The sequence below is a fragment of the Polistes canadensis genome, unplaced genomic scaffold, assembly GCF_001313835.1.
Source record: "Polistes canadensis isolate GaletaPanama2010 unplaced genomic scaffold, ASM131383v1 scaffold_25, whole genome shotgun sequence".
NCBI lineage: Eukaryota > Metazoa > Arthropoda > Insecta > Hymenoptera > Vespidae > Polistes > Polistes canadensis.
Genome location: NW_014569572.1, coordinates 630337 through 645197, shown reverse-complemented (window position 1 = coordinate 645197; position 14861 = coordinate 630337). Strand labels below are relative to the sequence as shown.

The following is a 14861-nucleotide window of genomic DNA, read 5'->3' as shown; positions in this document are numbered from 1 at the left end:
TACAATTTTTTCTAAGCATTGAACATAATACTTTGATATAAAAAATATTTATCAAAACTTTTCAAAGAAATTGTGCAAAGATGCACAATTTACCTCATTGCAATCTCTGATATTTCTTTGAAAAGTTTTTGTATATATATATATATGTATATCCATTTTCAAAGCAAGTGTGCGATATTATATAGATATATATGGTGATTTAAACGATTTATTATAGTCGATGTGGTGTGGTTTAAAAAAAAAAACCTATAAATTACTTTCTCCTTTCTTGCATTTAAACGAGTTTAGTTTTGCGATGCTTGGCTTAAGGAAATAATCGAGTTTAGATGAAAAACATATTATACAAGGATATATCTTATGGTTTATCCAGATTATTCCAATCCAGTTTGTCGAATAAACGTGTGAATATTTATAATTGCTTTCTTAACTTTTCAAAGAAAGTTCTAAATGATCTCAGATACCTTAATAGTATTTGAAAATGATTCTTGTTACGCGATGTGTTGTGTGGTTGCATTTTTACAATTAAAAAAACAATTGAATAATTCGTTTTATCTAGAAATTGTTTAAAATCGTTTTTCTTTAATAACGTTTATATGCTTTTGAAGAGACAGACAATGGCACAGGAAAGTGGATGACAAAGTCAAATTAATATACATCAACGTGTGGAGAGAGGAAAGGCAGCACGTTGCTTTTGGACGAACAATTCCTCATTGTATTATCTTGGCTTATATACGAATGGATATGTACTATATACCTTCATAATGTGCCAGTAATCATACAATGAGGATACTCCATTGTCATTTTAATCTGACAAATCGATCGGGACCCCTCGACCCCTTGACCCCTTCCTTGTGTTCGACATTTAAATAAACCCGGTGAAATATTGACGTATACGCGAGTTTTTTCTTTTGTTTTTTTTTTACATTAAAACAAAATAAAACAATTGTATGAATTCATTTGGAATTGTAATAAATTGGCAAACGTTTGATAGAACAACAAAAATTTTAACGTAATTACAGGTTTATCGAAGTTTTTTATCGGAACGGATGTACGTTTTTCTATTTTTTTATTTAAAAATATACCCTCTTAATCTTATTTTATATTTAAAAAGAAAAAGAACAAAAAAAGAAATATAACAAAGAAAATTGTATGAATCATTTAAGAATTATAATACCATTGGGAAACGTTTAATGAAATCACTTAATCCTTGATAACGTAATTACAGATCGATCGAAGCTTCCTATCGAAAGGATTTACATTCTCTTACCTATCTTAGTTCCAACCGCAATGGAACACAATGACAGACATTTTCACGGCTTCCATTAGTAATTTAATCATTCAAGATGCGTCAAGAGAGCTCTTCCAAGCTGACTAGGATTAAACGGATTAAAAGCTACGGAAACACGTGTATATGAGATCTTTGTGTATGTGTGTGTATGCGTATGCGTATGTATCTTATCAAAGATTGCAAATACCAAAGAAGCGAAGTACAAAGTACTTGTCGTATTCTTCATATAGTACAAAGTAAGATAAAACAGACAATAAGAAATGTGTTCCTAACATAAAGAATATTTTTGGCATGATCGATGATTATTATAAACGAGAACTCATCGAAACCAGATTAGGTCGGTAGGGAATTGATGATATTATCTTTATTATTACATCGTTACATGAGCTAATTCATCTGATCGACCAAACGCGCAGTCGCGAATGCTTGCATAGAAAAGATAACATAAACGAGTTGTAATACTAACTTCTTCTTCACACCCGAGGTTATTATTTTACGTAACTAAACTATAAGTAGAGATACTTGAAGCACTTTGTACTACGTTTATCACGACATTTTCGATTTTATAAATGCAAAAGACGCAGTTTGTCGCAGTGTTTCCGGATAAATCTTCTCGGGTTATCGTGTTTAATTGACTTTTTATTTCAAACTGCTCCCTTTTCTCGAAAATATAAAAAAAAGTCATTTCTTTGATAATAAAAATATAATAATAATAATCATAATATACAATTTTTATTAATAAACGTCTCTGTAACGAAATAAAAATTGTTTCTATTATAAAAAGAAAAAAAAATCATAAAACAAATATTTCCAATTATTTCACTTGCTTGATCCATTATCAAAAAGAAAATAAAAAAAGGGATAAAATAAGAATAAAAGTAAATGCAATTTTGAAATAAAAAAGTATCGAAGATCTTTGATAAGAGTCAAATGAAATAAAGCTTTTAACGTTGAGTTTAAGAAAACTGTGAAAGCGTAGCATACAAGCATAGTAGTACTGGTGTATTAGACAAGAGTACAAACAAGCATAGTAGTACTGGTGTATTAGACAAGAGTACAAACAAGCAGATAAACGAATCGTCGAAGCGTTGACCTAATTACGGTTTCTTGGTAGACCTTCGTAGTGGGAGGCAATGGCGCAGCAAAGCTCGAGCACGATGAAATCGTGCTAAAGCACAAAGGAAGTTAGCATATGTACAATAATATATATATGTATAACATATATATTAACATATAAGAGGTATCCTGCCCTCTCTCTCTCTCATTTCTCTCGTGTTCTGCGACCACGTGATCCCTGTCAAACGTGTGTGTATAATATACTATGAGTAATAAGATATGCTTTTTTTCTGTTATTTTAATTCAAAACGGAAACCGTAGCCACGTTTAGGAAGATAACATCGATGGTTTTTTTCCTTTCTTTTCTTTTTTCTTTATTTTTTTTTTTTTTTTTTTACTTATTTACGCTCTCGTAGAATGCATCCAAGCGTTTAATTACTTTTAACATCCACATTGTCGGTTATTTAGAAGAAGAAAAAAAGAACGAAAAATAAAAATAATTTGTTTATATTATTTATCAGGGTTATATGGTTCACGGACTCCCAATGCAGAAAATTTCTATTTTTTTTGTTTGTTCGTTCGTCATCATAATTGCAAAGCACATTCATGAAAATATATATCAGGAATATGAATAGAATTATTTTTTACGGTACATGGAAATGGATTACAAGGGGTAAACAACCATATTCGAAAGATCTCGTCATGGTTTAATCGTATTCGTTTGGAATGAGTAATTTAATTATATTTTTCGTCATTCTATTTACTTCATTACCAATGATATGCAATTTTTTAATTATGTATGTAGGTTTGGATTACGTATATATATATACCTCGCACGAGTCTTGAGATAGGACGATTATATATATAATACACGTACGCACAAAACATATGTGCGAATAAACACACGTATACGAGGAACGAAATCGTTGCTTCGTTTCCTCAGACGATGGAGTGTCAATTAAATAACCTCTCATTATTGAGTTTATGCAACATAAAAGGCATGACGAACGAATTAAATCTATCTGTAATGTTTAACTGATAGTAAACGCACACGTGTTCACGCGCGTGCATGTTAAATACAAAATATTATAAATATAATATGTAGATTTCGTTACGAATTAAATAATCTATTTACAGATTTTAAATTGTTTGTAAATAAATGATTATTTAATTAAGATAACACAAATATATATAAATTATATTATCTTATTTGAAGATATAAATAAAATAGTAATTAATTTAGCAAGTAATGAACGATCTTATTTTGATATATACACAACTTCAGTTCGGACAGATTAAAAGAAAACAACTTAATGAATATTATTAATGCATCGAAGAATGGCAGCTTTATTCGAAGGGACGATTAAAATAATAGATACCCCATTGTAAAAAGTGTCGAAACGATGATGGTAGCTCTCGTTTATCGCTCATGTATCATCGTCAACGTACGGCCTTCGGTGCATCTCAGAAGAAGATAACAAAGTTTCTCGAGAAAGGCGGTTTGCTGTTTTCGAAGCCGGACCTCTCTCTCTCTCTCTCTCTCTTTTTTTTCTCTCCTCCGCATACATAACTTTAAAACCCGCGCAAGAATGAAATGCAGCTGCAAGAATTCACGCGGATGCGAAAGATAACCACGTGCAATGCGAACACACAATACGTTTAATCGTTCAATCGCTATCATTATATACTATACCGTTTCCGTTTTACGGATCACCTCATTTTTACTAAATATTTTAGATCTAAATCGACATATTATTATTTCCAACACATATTTCGAGAGAATTATTTTCACTAAAAAATAAAAAAAAAAATGCATTTGTTAGAGAAATAGATCGGTTTTTTTTCTATATTTGACCTTGCCAATATTAAGTTAAATACGATACGTGAAAGTACATCTACTCGGATAATTTTTAAAATAATTATTATAAATATAATATAAAAAATAATTTCACACGCGTATCTAATTAAATTTAATGTAAATCTAACAATAAAGTAGATTTATATTGAAAATGATTTTCCATTAAAGTAAAATCTGAAATACCATAGACGCATAACATACATACACACAAACAAATATTATAATTGATGAAGAAAAAAAGAAATAAAAATATAAATATCTTAGGAATTGTTTTTGGCGTTGTCGTTGGCGTAGTATCTTTTGACTCGTTAACGAAAAATCGAATCTAAAGCTTTCTCGAGGACGACTCTAACTCTCTTCTTCTCGCTCTTGTGCATTTCTATGTATCAACGTTCGGTATGCGTACGATAAAGTCGATTGTTATTTCGAACGTGTTCCCTACGGTTTACCATCGACACATAGGCTCACGTATGTGGGTACTTGTAATGCGTGACATCATCTAGAAATACGTGCAGAGAGAGGAGTTTGACGAGCGAACGAACGAATGAACGAACGAAGGCGAGGTTCTGCACTTGCAATAACAACGACGAGAACCGCCGCCCAAGGTCTGGCATAAAAATCAAGCGCCATAGAAGCATAAAACTCGTCCGTAATTGACAACACGAGTCTTCTTCTTTTTCTTCTTCTCGACAATTTACGCTTCGACTGTTTGAAGGATCTTTCACGTGGTGAAATAAATTCAACCGAAAAAATATCTATGCGTGTATCGTGGAAAACCGAAATACAAGAATTCACATTGTCTTTTGGTGTATAGGAATAAATAACAAATATTCGATCTATCATCGTCTTATTTTATATATGTTGTCATTATCCAATTTAGATCTTTTACGGTAATATATGTATATAATATGTAAGAAAAGAAAGGAGAATTAAATGATATGAAATATCAATAGGAACAGATAAACGACACGGTAATGAGTTATCGTGTCACAGTTTCCAAATCAAATTAGATAAAATCGGTCTTAATTTTTGAAAAATAACAATTGAAATGGTTAAAGAAAAATTTATACGAACCATCGAGAATCACCGAACGAAGTGGAATAGATTGAACGTTAACTATTACACATTTGTGTCGGTATATTTATAGAGCATCTTTATCATTATTTTCGCTTATGTTAGTCGTTATTACGATCAACCAACCATTTATACTTATCTATTTTTTTTTTTTTTTGCATTTAAATCGTACCAATTCTCTCTATCACCCTTTTTTTATTTCTTTCTTTCTCATATTTTACCGAATGATCTCGTTGCGATTGCAATCGTACTAACCTATATTTATGAAAAATATAATGTTATAAAAATAAGAGAAGCCTTAGAGCACGAAATGCAAGAATGTTAGCAATAAAGTACCATATCAAAAGGCGTCAGAGAAAGATGATGCAAAACGACGAAGATAAAGTTTATTTAGAATAACGAAAGAGAGGAATTTGGCATATAGTCGAATACGTCTGTTCTATTTTCGATCTAAAACGCAATAACACGCTCGATAGAAACTACTAAGTTAATAAATCACCATTGTTTTTATTTGATATATATATATGTATGTATGTGTATAAATCGAACAATCTTTTAATAAGATTGTTAAAATTATAACCGATTGAAATGACCCAAATGATATTTCAAATTTTCGTCGTTTGAAAGTACTTGAATCACAAACTTAACTTTAACAATCGAATCAACAACAATTGCCTCATAAGTTTAGTCAAGTATTGTGTCAGAAGGGGTGCGACGACAGGGGGTGTAATAAGTCAGGAACAACTACGTCACAAAAAAACAATGACAAAAATCCTGTTGCAATCTATGTCGAAACTCTTGTCGCAATAGAAACGAAAATGATAGAAGTTTAATTTTATTCAGTATGATCTACTCTGATGGATGGACCAAAGACGAGAAAATGAATATCGTCATAGTTTTCGTAAACGTAAATCTAAATTGCAGCACATTCGAGAGAAAGACAATTTTGAAAAATATTATATTCGATAAAAATATAAAACGTAATAATATTATATATTTAATTAAACTACACTATAAAGCTCGACTATCTTTGTATAAAATAAAAAAGAAAAAAGAAAAAATGATTAATGTTATTTAAAAATCAAACGATTGAAATTGTCTTACATTAATATTGTACAGAATGAACCGGTTATTAATGTCAATCAAGGATTAAATACAATGCTTATTTATTCAAACATAATTCATATCTTTGATTCAATACTTCAATTGACTTATAATCAGAAATAAAATAATAAAAAGAATTGAGATGCAAAAACCGTATCTCCTTCTTCTCCAATAGGATCATCGGGTGTAAGTAACGTTTGTCGGTAACATTAGTCGGTAACGTTTCGCTATAATCTATTTGCCGTTGAATAAAATACACACAGTGGGACGCTTTGTCTTTCTTTTGCTCGACCCAGTTTTCTTGTTTTCCAACGATCTACCTAGTTAGAAGAAGCTTAGAAGAAACTTAGATATGGAGTGTCGAGTGATAAATGTTAAACGAACATGATCGTTCGGTATACTCGATCACTGAAAGGTTAATTCTTCATTTTTTCTATCTTATTCCATCTAATAGAATCTTCCCTTTATATTATTTACATTACCATTAAACGAAAAGAAAAGAAAAGAAAAGAAAAAATGATTTCCAATGGGAGAATGTTTCCCGAGAAAAAAAGAAAAAAAATAACCGGAAGCTTACTCTATACGTACATTTTATTTATAGGACAAGATTTACTTCAATAAATAGAAGTCGATCACTGCGATGATTAAAAGTTGAGCATGATAGAACCAAGGCGTTTGACCCCTCACGACATACTATTATTATCGTTGCTGGACTATAATCCGTTAACTTATGACGTAGATGCCATAACTTTTGATGCGCGTTATTTAACAGCATTGTGCATCAAGTTGAAGGGAGACACCGAAGATAAGAGAAAGAAAGAGAGAGAGAGAGAGAAATAAGGGAAACAAAAAGGGGGAAAGGGAAATGGTAGAGAAATGATGTGAGAGGAAGGGTGGTCAGGGGGGTCAGGGGGAAGGTTAGTTGTAAGTAAGGTACACAGGGAATAGTTAACAAAGCGTGACAATTCACAATTACGATTCCCCAACACTCAGGTAACTTCGTTTCACGTATTTTAAACTGAGAAATAGTATATCGTGTGTATGCATTTTGATTGAATTTGAAAATACAGTGAGAGAGAGAGAGAGGAAGAGATCGTTATTGACGCGGATCAACGTCCTCGGGAATAAACGTTGTGTTCGAGAATCAAGAAAGTTATACGCGTTAAAGGCCATTAATAGCGTGAAGCTGTCGTCAGTCACGTCCGAGTAAAATATCGTAGCAAATGTCAACGGGGAAGACGATACTTGACACATTTACCGATCATGAGAGGGGTACCAACGAACGATTATTGTGACTGACCCTTCGAACTTTTATCGAATTTTTCTACTCTTACGATTCTCCTTATCTTTAAAGTGTCAGACAAAAAAAAACCCCCCCTTCTCAAAAAAGAAAAAAAAAAAGAGTATACAAGTTAAACCGTTATTAACCAATTATATCAGGGGTATCTCGCTAATCGTTTATCGTGTGAAAGAAAGAAAGAAAATAAAACGAAATTTCGTTCCCTCCACTTATTTTCAATGTTATCCTGCTTTTTCTCCTTTTCCATCTTTCTCTCTCTCTCTCTTTTTCTCTTATATTAAATCGTTCAAAAAGTTTTGATCTTTGTCCTTAGTAACATTACGTAAGTAATATTTTTTATTTTCTTTTATTTTACTGTGGACACGAGTGATGTATGATATAGAAATATAGGTACAACGATTAGAACATAAATTTATCGTAAATTATATTCAATAAAATAATATCATAAATATTAAATTTCCAATTGGTAAGAAATAGTGACAAATTTTTGGGGACACTATCTAATGTTATAAATTAAAATATACCAAAATTTATATTAAGTTTAATTAAATATTTTTCCTTTTTAATTATTATTATTATTATAAAGTAAAGAGAGGAAAGAATCCAAATATATTTTTTATTAAATACTCATCCAGCCACGAATAAATCGTTGAACCCACTAAGCAGTTAACAGTGTGATAAAAATTAACATGCGATACAAACGAATTAAAGATCTTTCTTTTCTTTTCTCCCCCGGCCCCTTTTCTTCTCTTTTCATCAATCGGAAAACATCTATTCTAACTATTAGACTAATTTCATGTGTTTTCTTCCCCCCATCCCTCTCCTTCACGTTTTTTTGTCACTTTTTTATCAATCCTTATCGATTGGCGCAATTAGCATGAACTCGGAGCAATACTGATGCCTATTATTTCTTTAATCATTAGTTTCCGAGCTATTCTCCACCCCCCCTCTTCCCCCTTCTTCAATCCTTCCCTCCCTCTACCACCTCCTTTTTCATTTATCTTTCCCTCTTTTCCACCCCTCATTCTTCAATACTTTTCAATCCTTATCACGACTAATACGCGAAAGAAGATAATTAAGTATGTAGTATATTAAAAGGATAACACGAAGAAGAATGGACGAACAAATCGGCCAATGAACGCAACGATTGCTTTGCTTGCATCAAACGTTCGAGAAAGGGGTGCATCCTATACGCGTGCCTACTTGTTTTCTTGTTTCTTTTTTTTTTTTTTACACTATATATGTTGGAATTTCAAGTGAAACAGAGAGAGAGAGAGAAAAACAGATAAAACGTATATCTCCCGTTTATTATTATTATTATTATGATTATTATTATTGCTTGTCAAAAGAAACTAAATTAAACGAAACGAGAGTAATAAAACTTTAGATGGATTTTATCTATCTCAGAACGGAAGAAACACTTTGTATGGTCGCGTTGATGTTTCCAACTAGAACGTTAAATTAATTTTATACAAAACCTTATTGGTATTTTATTACATCGTTCGTGTAAAACAAAAACAAAGGAACAAAAAAAAAGAGGAAGAAGAAGAAAAAAAAGTGGCTCGGTACTCACGTCAATTAAAATGTTCGTTAAAAGGAGAAATATAAAAACACACGTTTTAACGTTCGTTAAAACGGAATTAATGAAACTTGATCATCAATCTCCCCGAATCGGTTTTATTATCTTTAACACACCACAATCGTTTATAAAATAGATGAGGAATAAAAAAGAAAAAAAGAAAAAGCATGCCGAACACGATAGGTTCTTATGTTATTTTTCAAGGAAACGTTAAAATAATACTTAGAATATCAACTTGATTCTCGGAATTTTAGGACACGTGGAAAAGATTTGCCGACCGGCCGGCGCCTTGCCCAAATTCTTCTTCTTCTTCTTCTTCTTCTTCTATTTCTCTTCCTCTTGTTCTCCTTCTTCCACTTCCTCAATTTTTAATAGCACGCAAAATACCTGCTAGACACCACGTGAATTTCACGCTAAAGACACGTCCTACTCGCGTGTATTTGTCTTTTCTTAACAACGATTGTTTACCTAATTCACCTTGTCGGAAGAGGTCGATCCCTTTCTCTTAAGTCACATATATTATATATATATATATATATATCACATATGATGATAAATATTTTGTTTATGGCGATTTTGGCAATGATCCAACCGACTAACGCGTAAATTTCGTATCGTTAACGGGCCCCAAGGATGATTTCATTTGGCTTATTACATGCACCGTTACGCTCGATTGGATCCTACCTTAATGTATGTATTATCTTCTATTAAAACGTGAGAATTTACGAGTCTCTCTCTCTCTCTCTTTCTCTAAGTGTGATTTTTATTCGCGTGCCAACAACTTAATTAATGTATTTGTTATTTTCAATCTTATATTAGATAATAAGAAAAGAAACTATGAATCATTTTTAGTAAACATTTGTATAGATTTCTTATGAAATATATATTTTCTTAAAAATATTCAGATATTAATTTGAACAATTGTAATTTAGTGTAGAAATTTGTCAACCTTTGTATAATAACAATAATTAATTAAATACATATATATATATATATATATATATATATAACTATCATTCTATTATCTTGTATATCCCCTTATTTGGCAAAACTCGTTTAAACAATTATTCAAACTATTGTACTTAACACTACAGCTATTAAATAAGTAATAAAATAAACATTATAGAACGCGATAAGAAGAAAAATATAAAATGCAATTTAATATCTAATAGAAAATAAAAAGCTACTTTTTTTTTGGTCAAGTTGTTAGTTCATAATTTTATGCTTTAAAATTGACCCAATTTACGGTCATTGAAAACAAATCGATTAAAATCAATCGATATTTTCGTTTCTTCTTATAATAAACATCTACATACAATACACATTCAAATTTGTATATTCACGTATGTTGAATTTAATATATATTTTCGAAAAAACTTTCTTCGCGCCTTTTACCGTTCGACCTCGAATAGAATTTTTCAACGACGATTTTTTTATCCTTGACTCGTCGTCTGACGAAAACAGCTATTAAAAGTTTCGCGTCTTTTACTATACTTCCTCTTCCACCACTGAACCCCCTCCCAAACCCCCTCACCCTATTTTTACTCCACACAACCTGTCACGCGTCGTCGAAATTCAAGCATCGCGTGCGTGTGTTCGATAACACGATACTCTTACCTTTCTGATACTTTGGCGCCACTTTGTTATACGCATGCGTATTATTAATAGTCAAGAATATTCGAGGAACACAAAAAGAAAGATAGAAACGTGTGTAGTATTTGTCACCTTTTCACCTAATTAACCCCATAAGATATCAACGCTATTACCGTAATTGTTCTATACTACCCACACTTGTCGTATCTTTCTTTTTATTTTTTTTTAATTTTATTATCTTATTTTTCCTTTCTCGCTTTTTTGTCTTTTTATTTTTTTTTCAAGACAGAAACAAAAAGACAGAAACTAGAAAATAGTTGGAAGGGGGATGGAGAAGGAGAAGGGGGAGGGAAAGGGGGAAGGTTAGTGTACCGAATGAAACAGGCGGTTGACACGTGAAACAAATCTACTCGTGCGTGTGTACATATTTAAACAAAGATTTGATTTATCACGCTCGACATTTACCTTTTTTTTTCTTTTTCTTTTTTTTTTTTTTTTTAAATTCAATGAAAGAGAAGTAAAACAAAATTCGACGAACGTGTCTTTTTTTTTTTCATTTCTTTAGCGCGATTATTTAAATTTTAATTTAAAAAGTCAACGACGCTCGACAGCACGTCACCCTATAATGTTCCTCGATGTCTGTTTTGCACACGCGTACACGTGCATTATATATATACATACATATATATATATATATAAAGGTTACACACGACACGCATGAAGAATTGCTATCGTGATCGAGCGTATTTGCTTCTAGCCTAGCATATCCGCTTACCAAAGAGAGAAAAAGAGAAAGAAAGAAAGAAAGAAAGAGAAAGAGAGAGAAGGAGAGAGAAGGAGAGAGAGAGAGAGAGAGAGAATACGATGGATAGAAAAATAGGGGCGTGCGAATAATCGTGCTTACTCCGCCACGTGTCTATTTATATCGTTGTTAATTTAATCACGTTTATTCGGAACAGACAGCGTGTATGTGTGCGCCTACGAAAAAGCAAGAAAGAAAGAGAGAGAGAGAGAAAGAGAGTCAAAGTGGGAGAGAGAAACACTTATACGATATGTCTAAAAAACTTCCTCACCGATGGTTCTTCTATAAAGAAACGTACGAAAAAATAAAACTATTCATTTCTAATCTATAATAATTCTATAATCAGTATTTCCTTTATTTTTTTTTTTTATTAGGAATATTGAAACGAGAGAGGGGGGAGAGAGAGAGAGAGAAGTGTATATTCGGTAAGAACGAATAAAGAACGAATGTATTATACATTGCGCAAATCGTGTTCTATTTATTAATAGCAGCCGCGATTTGGCAACCACTGTTGTTTACCAAGATCGGCCATATACGGTCTGCCGATGTGTATGCGCGCGCGCGCGCGTTCTCGTGCGTGCGTTTACGCTCGTGGCAAGAGAGAAAAAAACACGCGTGCGCTTGCTATTACGGAATTATTAATGTATCTCTCGTATGAGTGTATTAGAATGTCGTCCGTATTCTCTTCGTCGTCCTCTCATTGGCCGTCGTCGTCGTCGTCGTCGTCGTCATCAACGAGCTCACCCACTGACTATTTTATTTCTTTTCTTATTTTTTTCTTTTTCTATTTCTTTCTTTTTCTATTTATCATCGGCAACATTTATCTACGATATTTTGTTTAATCCTTTAAAAATTGTTTTCTCTATGTCTATGTCTATCTTTCTATCTCTATCTCTATCTTTGTTTCTTATTCTTGTTCATCGCGTTGAATGCTACATTTACATTTTTACTTAAATCTCTTCCAATAGAATAGATTGCGATGTTGACTTATGTGTTAGTTATCGGTAACGCACCTCTCTACGGTCTTATGAGTTTGTATAAAAAAAATAACATAACGATACGCGCACGATAATAACTTTCCAACTCGTGATAGTCGATCTTTTTATTACGTTCTTCTACCCATGGAAACGAAGAGACGAATTTAGAATAATAATAATAATAATAATTGTGTTTTGTGAATATATTTTTGTTCTTTATTTGTCTTCCTATCTCTTATGTTTGTTGCAAAGATCTCTCTCCCTCTCTTTCTCTTTCTCTATCTTTTTATTTTTTTAAAAGAGAAAGAGAAAGATAAAGAGAACCTATCTTTCCTAATTTCTCAATAATAATAATAATAATAATAGCAGCATATTGCGTGCATTTTTCATAATACGTCAAGCCTACACACGCGTTATAGAACTTGATACAGCTTAGCTAGCCACTTCTACAATTCTTGTCAGTTAGAATATGCGAATGCGAATTCCATCCTGTTTACAAAGAGTTGGTATCTGGCAAGTGTTGATCGGAGACAACGATCGCAGTTAACGTTGCTGACACAAATATTTTCTTAATCTCTAAATACATCTATGAGAACATAAGATAAAATAATCCTCCTAGAGAAATAACAGGCTCCGCCCTATTGTTACTCTAATTTCATTTTCATATTATCATTATTATTCGAATTAATCAATCTCTTTCGTTTATTTTCGTAATGCAACATTATCACGAGTATACACGTTTCTACGTTTATTCGTTCCTTTCTTCCTTCCTTCCTTCTTTCTTTCCTTTCTTACTTTCTTCGTTCGTTCGTACATTCGTGGAAAGTGAAATCTGCCAAAAGGCATTAACCTAAATTCTTCTAATAACTCGGAAAAAGATTGCTGCGTTCGGTCCTTCCTTCCATCTTTCCTTCGATCAAACTCAAACTTGTTGCAACTTAACTTAACTCAACTCGTGTCGGTTGAAGAAACGTCCGAACGATCGACGACCTCGTTGGCCACGGTTCTTCACACCTGCAAATACAAAACTTGCTCTCTCTCTCTCTCTCTCTGTCTATGTTTCTTTCTTTCTTTCTTTTTTATTTCTCTTTCTCTGTCGTTGTTTCCCGATGCCATTGCACCTGCCGGAATGCTCGTACGTTTACGAGACAGAATACTAACGCGTTAAATAAAGCGTACGTCGACCGAGATTTCCCTTTTTCCCCCCTCTTTCATCCCCCAACACCTTTCCCTACCCTTCCCTTCCCTCTCACTCTCCAACTCTTCCTCCCACATCATTCCATTTCATTTAATTTCTTTTTTCGTTTCTTTTTCTTTTATCGCAAGAAAGAAGAAGCAAATTCGTCTCGAAGGAATAGAAATTAAATGCGGAAAAAGAAAGTTAAACGGTAGGACTTGGTGAAAGAAGCAACGTTTAGCTCCTTAACGAATATTACGTGAAAAAGACGATGAAAATTTTATTCCATAGGTTGAGCTGCGTAACCAACGTAAGAAGAAGAAGATGAAGATGAAAATGAAGAAGGGGGCCTTGCAATTCTTAGCAGCACCTTCGGGATCGCTGAGATCAAGCCGGTTGGCCTTATGTTAAGTCTCGAACAATTCGAACGATGAATATGAAGGAGAAAGATTACGAAATTTGTGCCGAGTGTCAAACGATAAAAATCTTTTCACGCGGTTCTTGCGATTATCCATCTCGCTGATTTCTTTTTTTCGTGCCTAGGAGTCGGTCTCCGGAATAAAACGGTTTTTATTTTATCCATTCGATTTTTCTCGTTAACTTATCTCTACGTATTTTATGCGGTTTCGTTTTCTTTACGGAAAAAATGATTTCTAAATTAATTTTGATGTGCTCAAAATCGGTGGATTTACGATATTTTTTTTTGAATTTCGAATAGTTGCAAATTCTTGGCATTAGATTCCCCCTCCCCCCACCCCCACCACTATCTAAACATGAAAATAAATCGGTTAAAGAGAGCGGCATCTGGCGGGACGCCAAAGAAAACATTTTCGAATTACGCTTACCAGTTCGAACATCACTGAACGCTCATTGTACATCCAAAATTATAATCCGTTCGTTATTTTTGGGCTGGACTTACCTTTTCATCGAGATTGTTCAGATCCGGCAACTGAAATGAAAACAATGTTGCGTTAGGTTAATATCGAATGATATTATGCTAAGATTAGATCATATGTATTATTGTAAAACTGAAATTATTAATAATAATGAATT

General features: G+C 32.8%; 1 protein-coding gene across 3 annotated transcripts in view; it reads right to left on the bottom strand.

Moving 5' to 3' along the window:
- The window catches only part of LOC106783757, a 100948-nt gene that overhangs the window by 43414 nt on the left and 42673 nt on the right, over nucleotides 1-14861 (bottom strand). For all 3 annotated transcript variants that reach the window (XM_014742562.1, XM_014742563.1, XM_014742564.1), the window contains exon 6: nucleotides 14728-14757. In XM_014742562.1, coding sequence (XP_014598048.1) covers nucleotides 14728-14757 — 30 coding nt within the window. The remainder of the gene's footprint in view (nucleotides 1-14727; nucleotides 14758-14861) is intronic.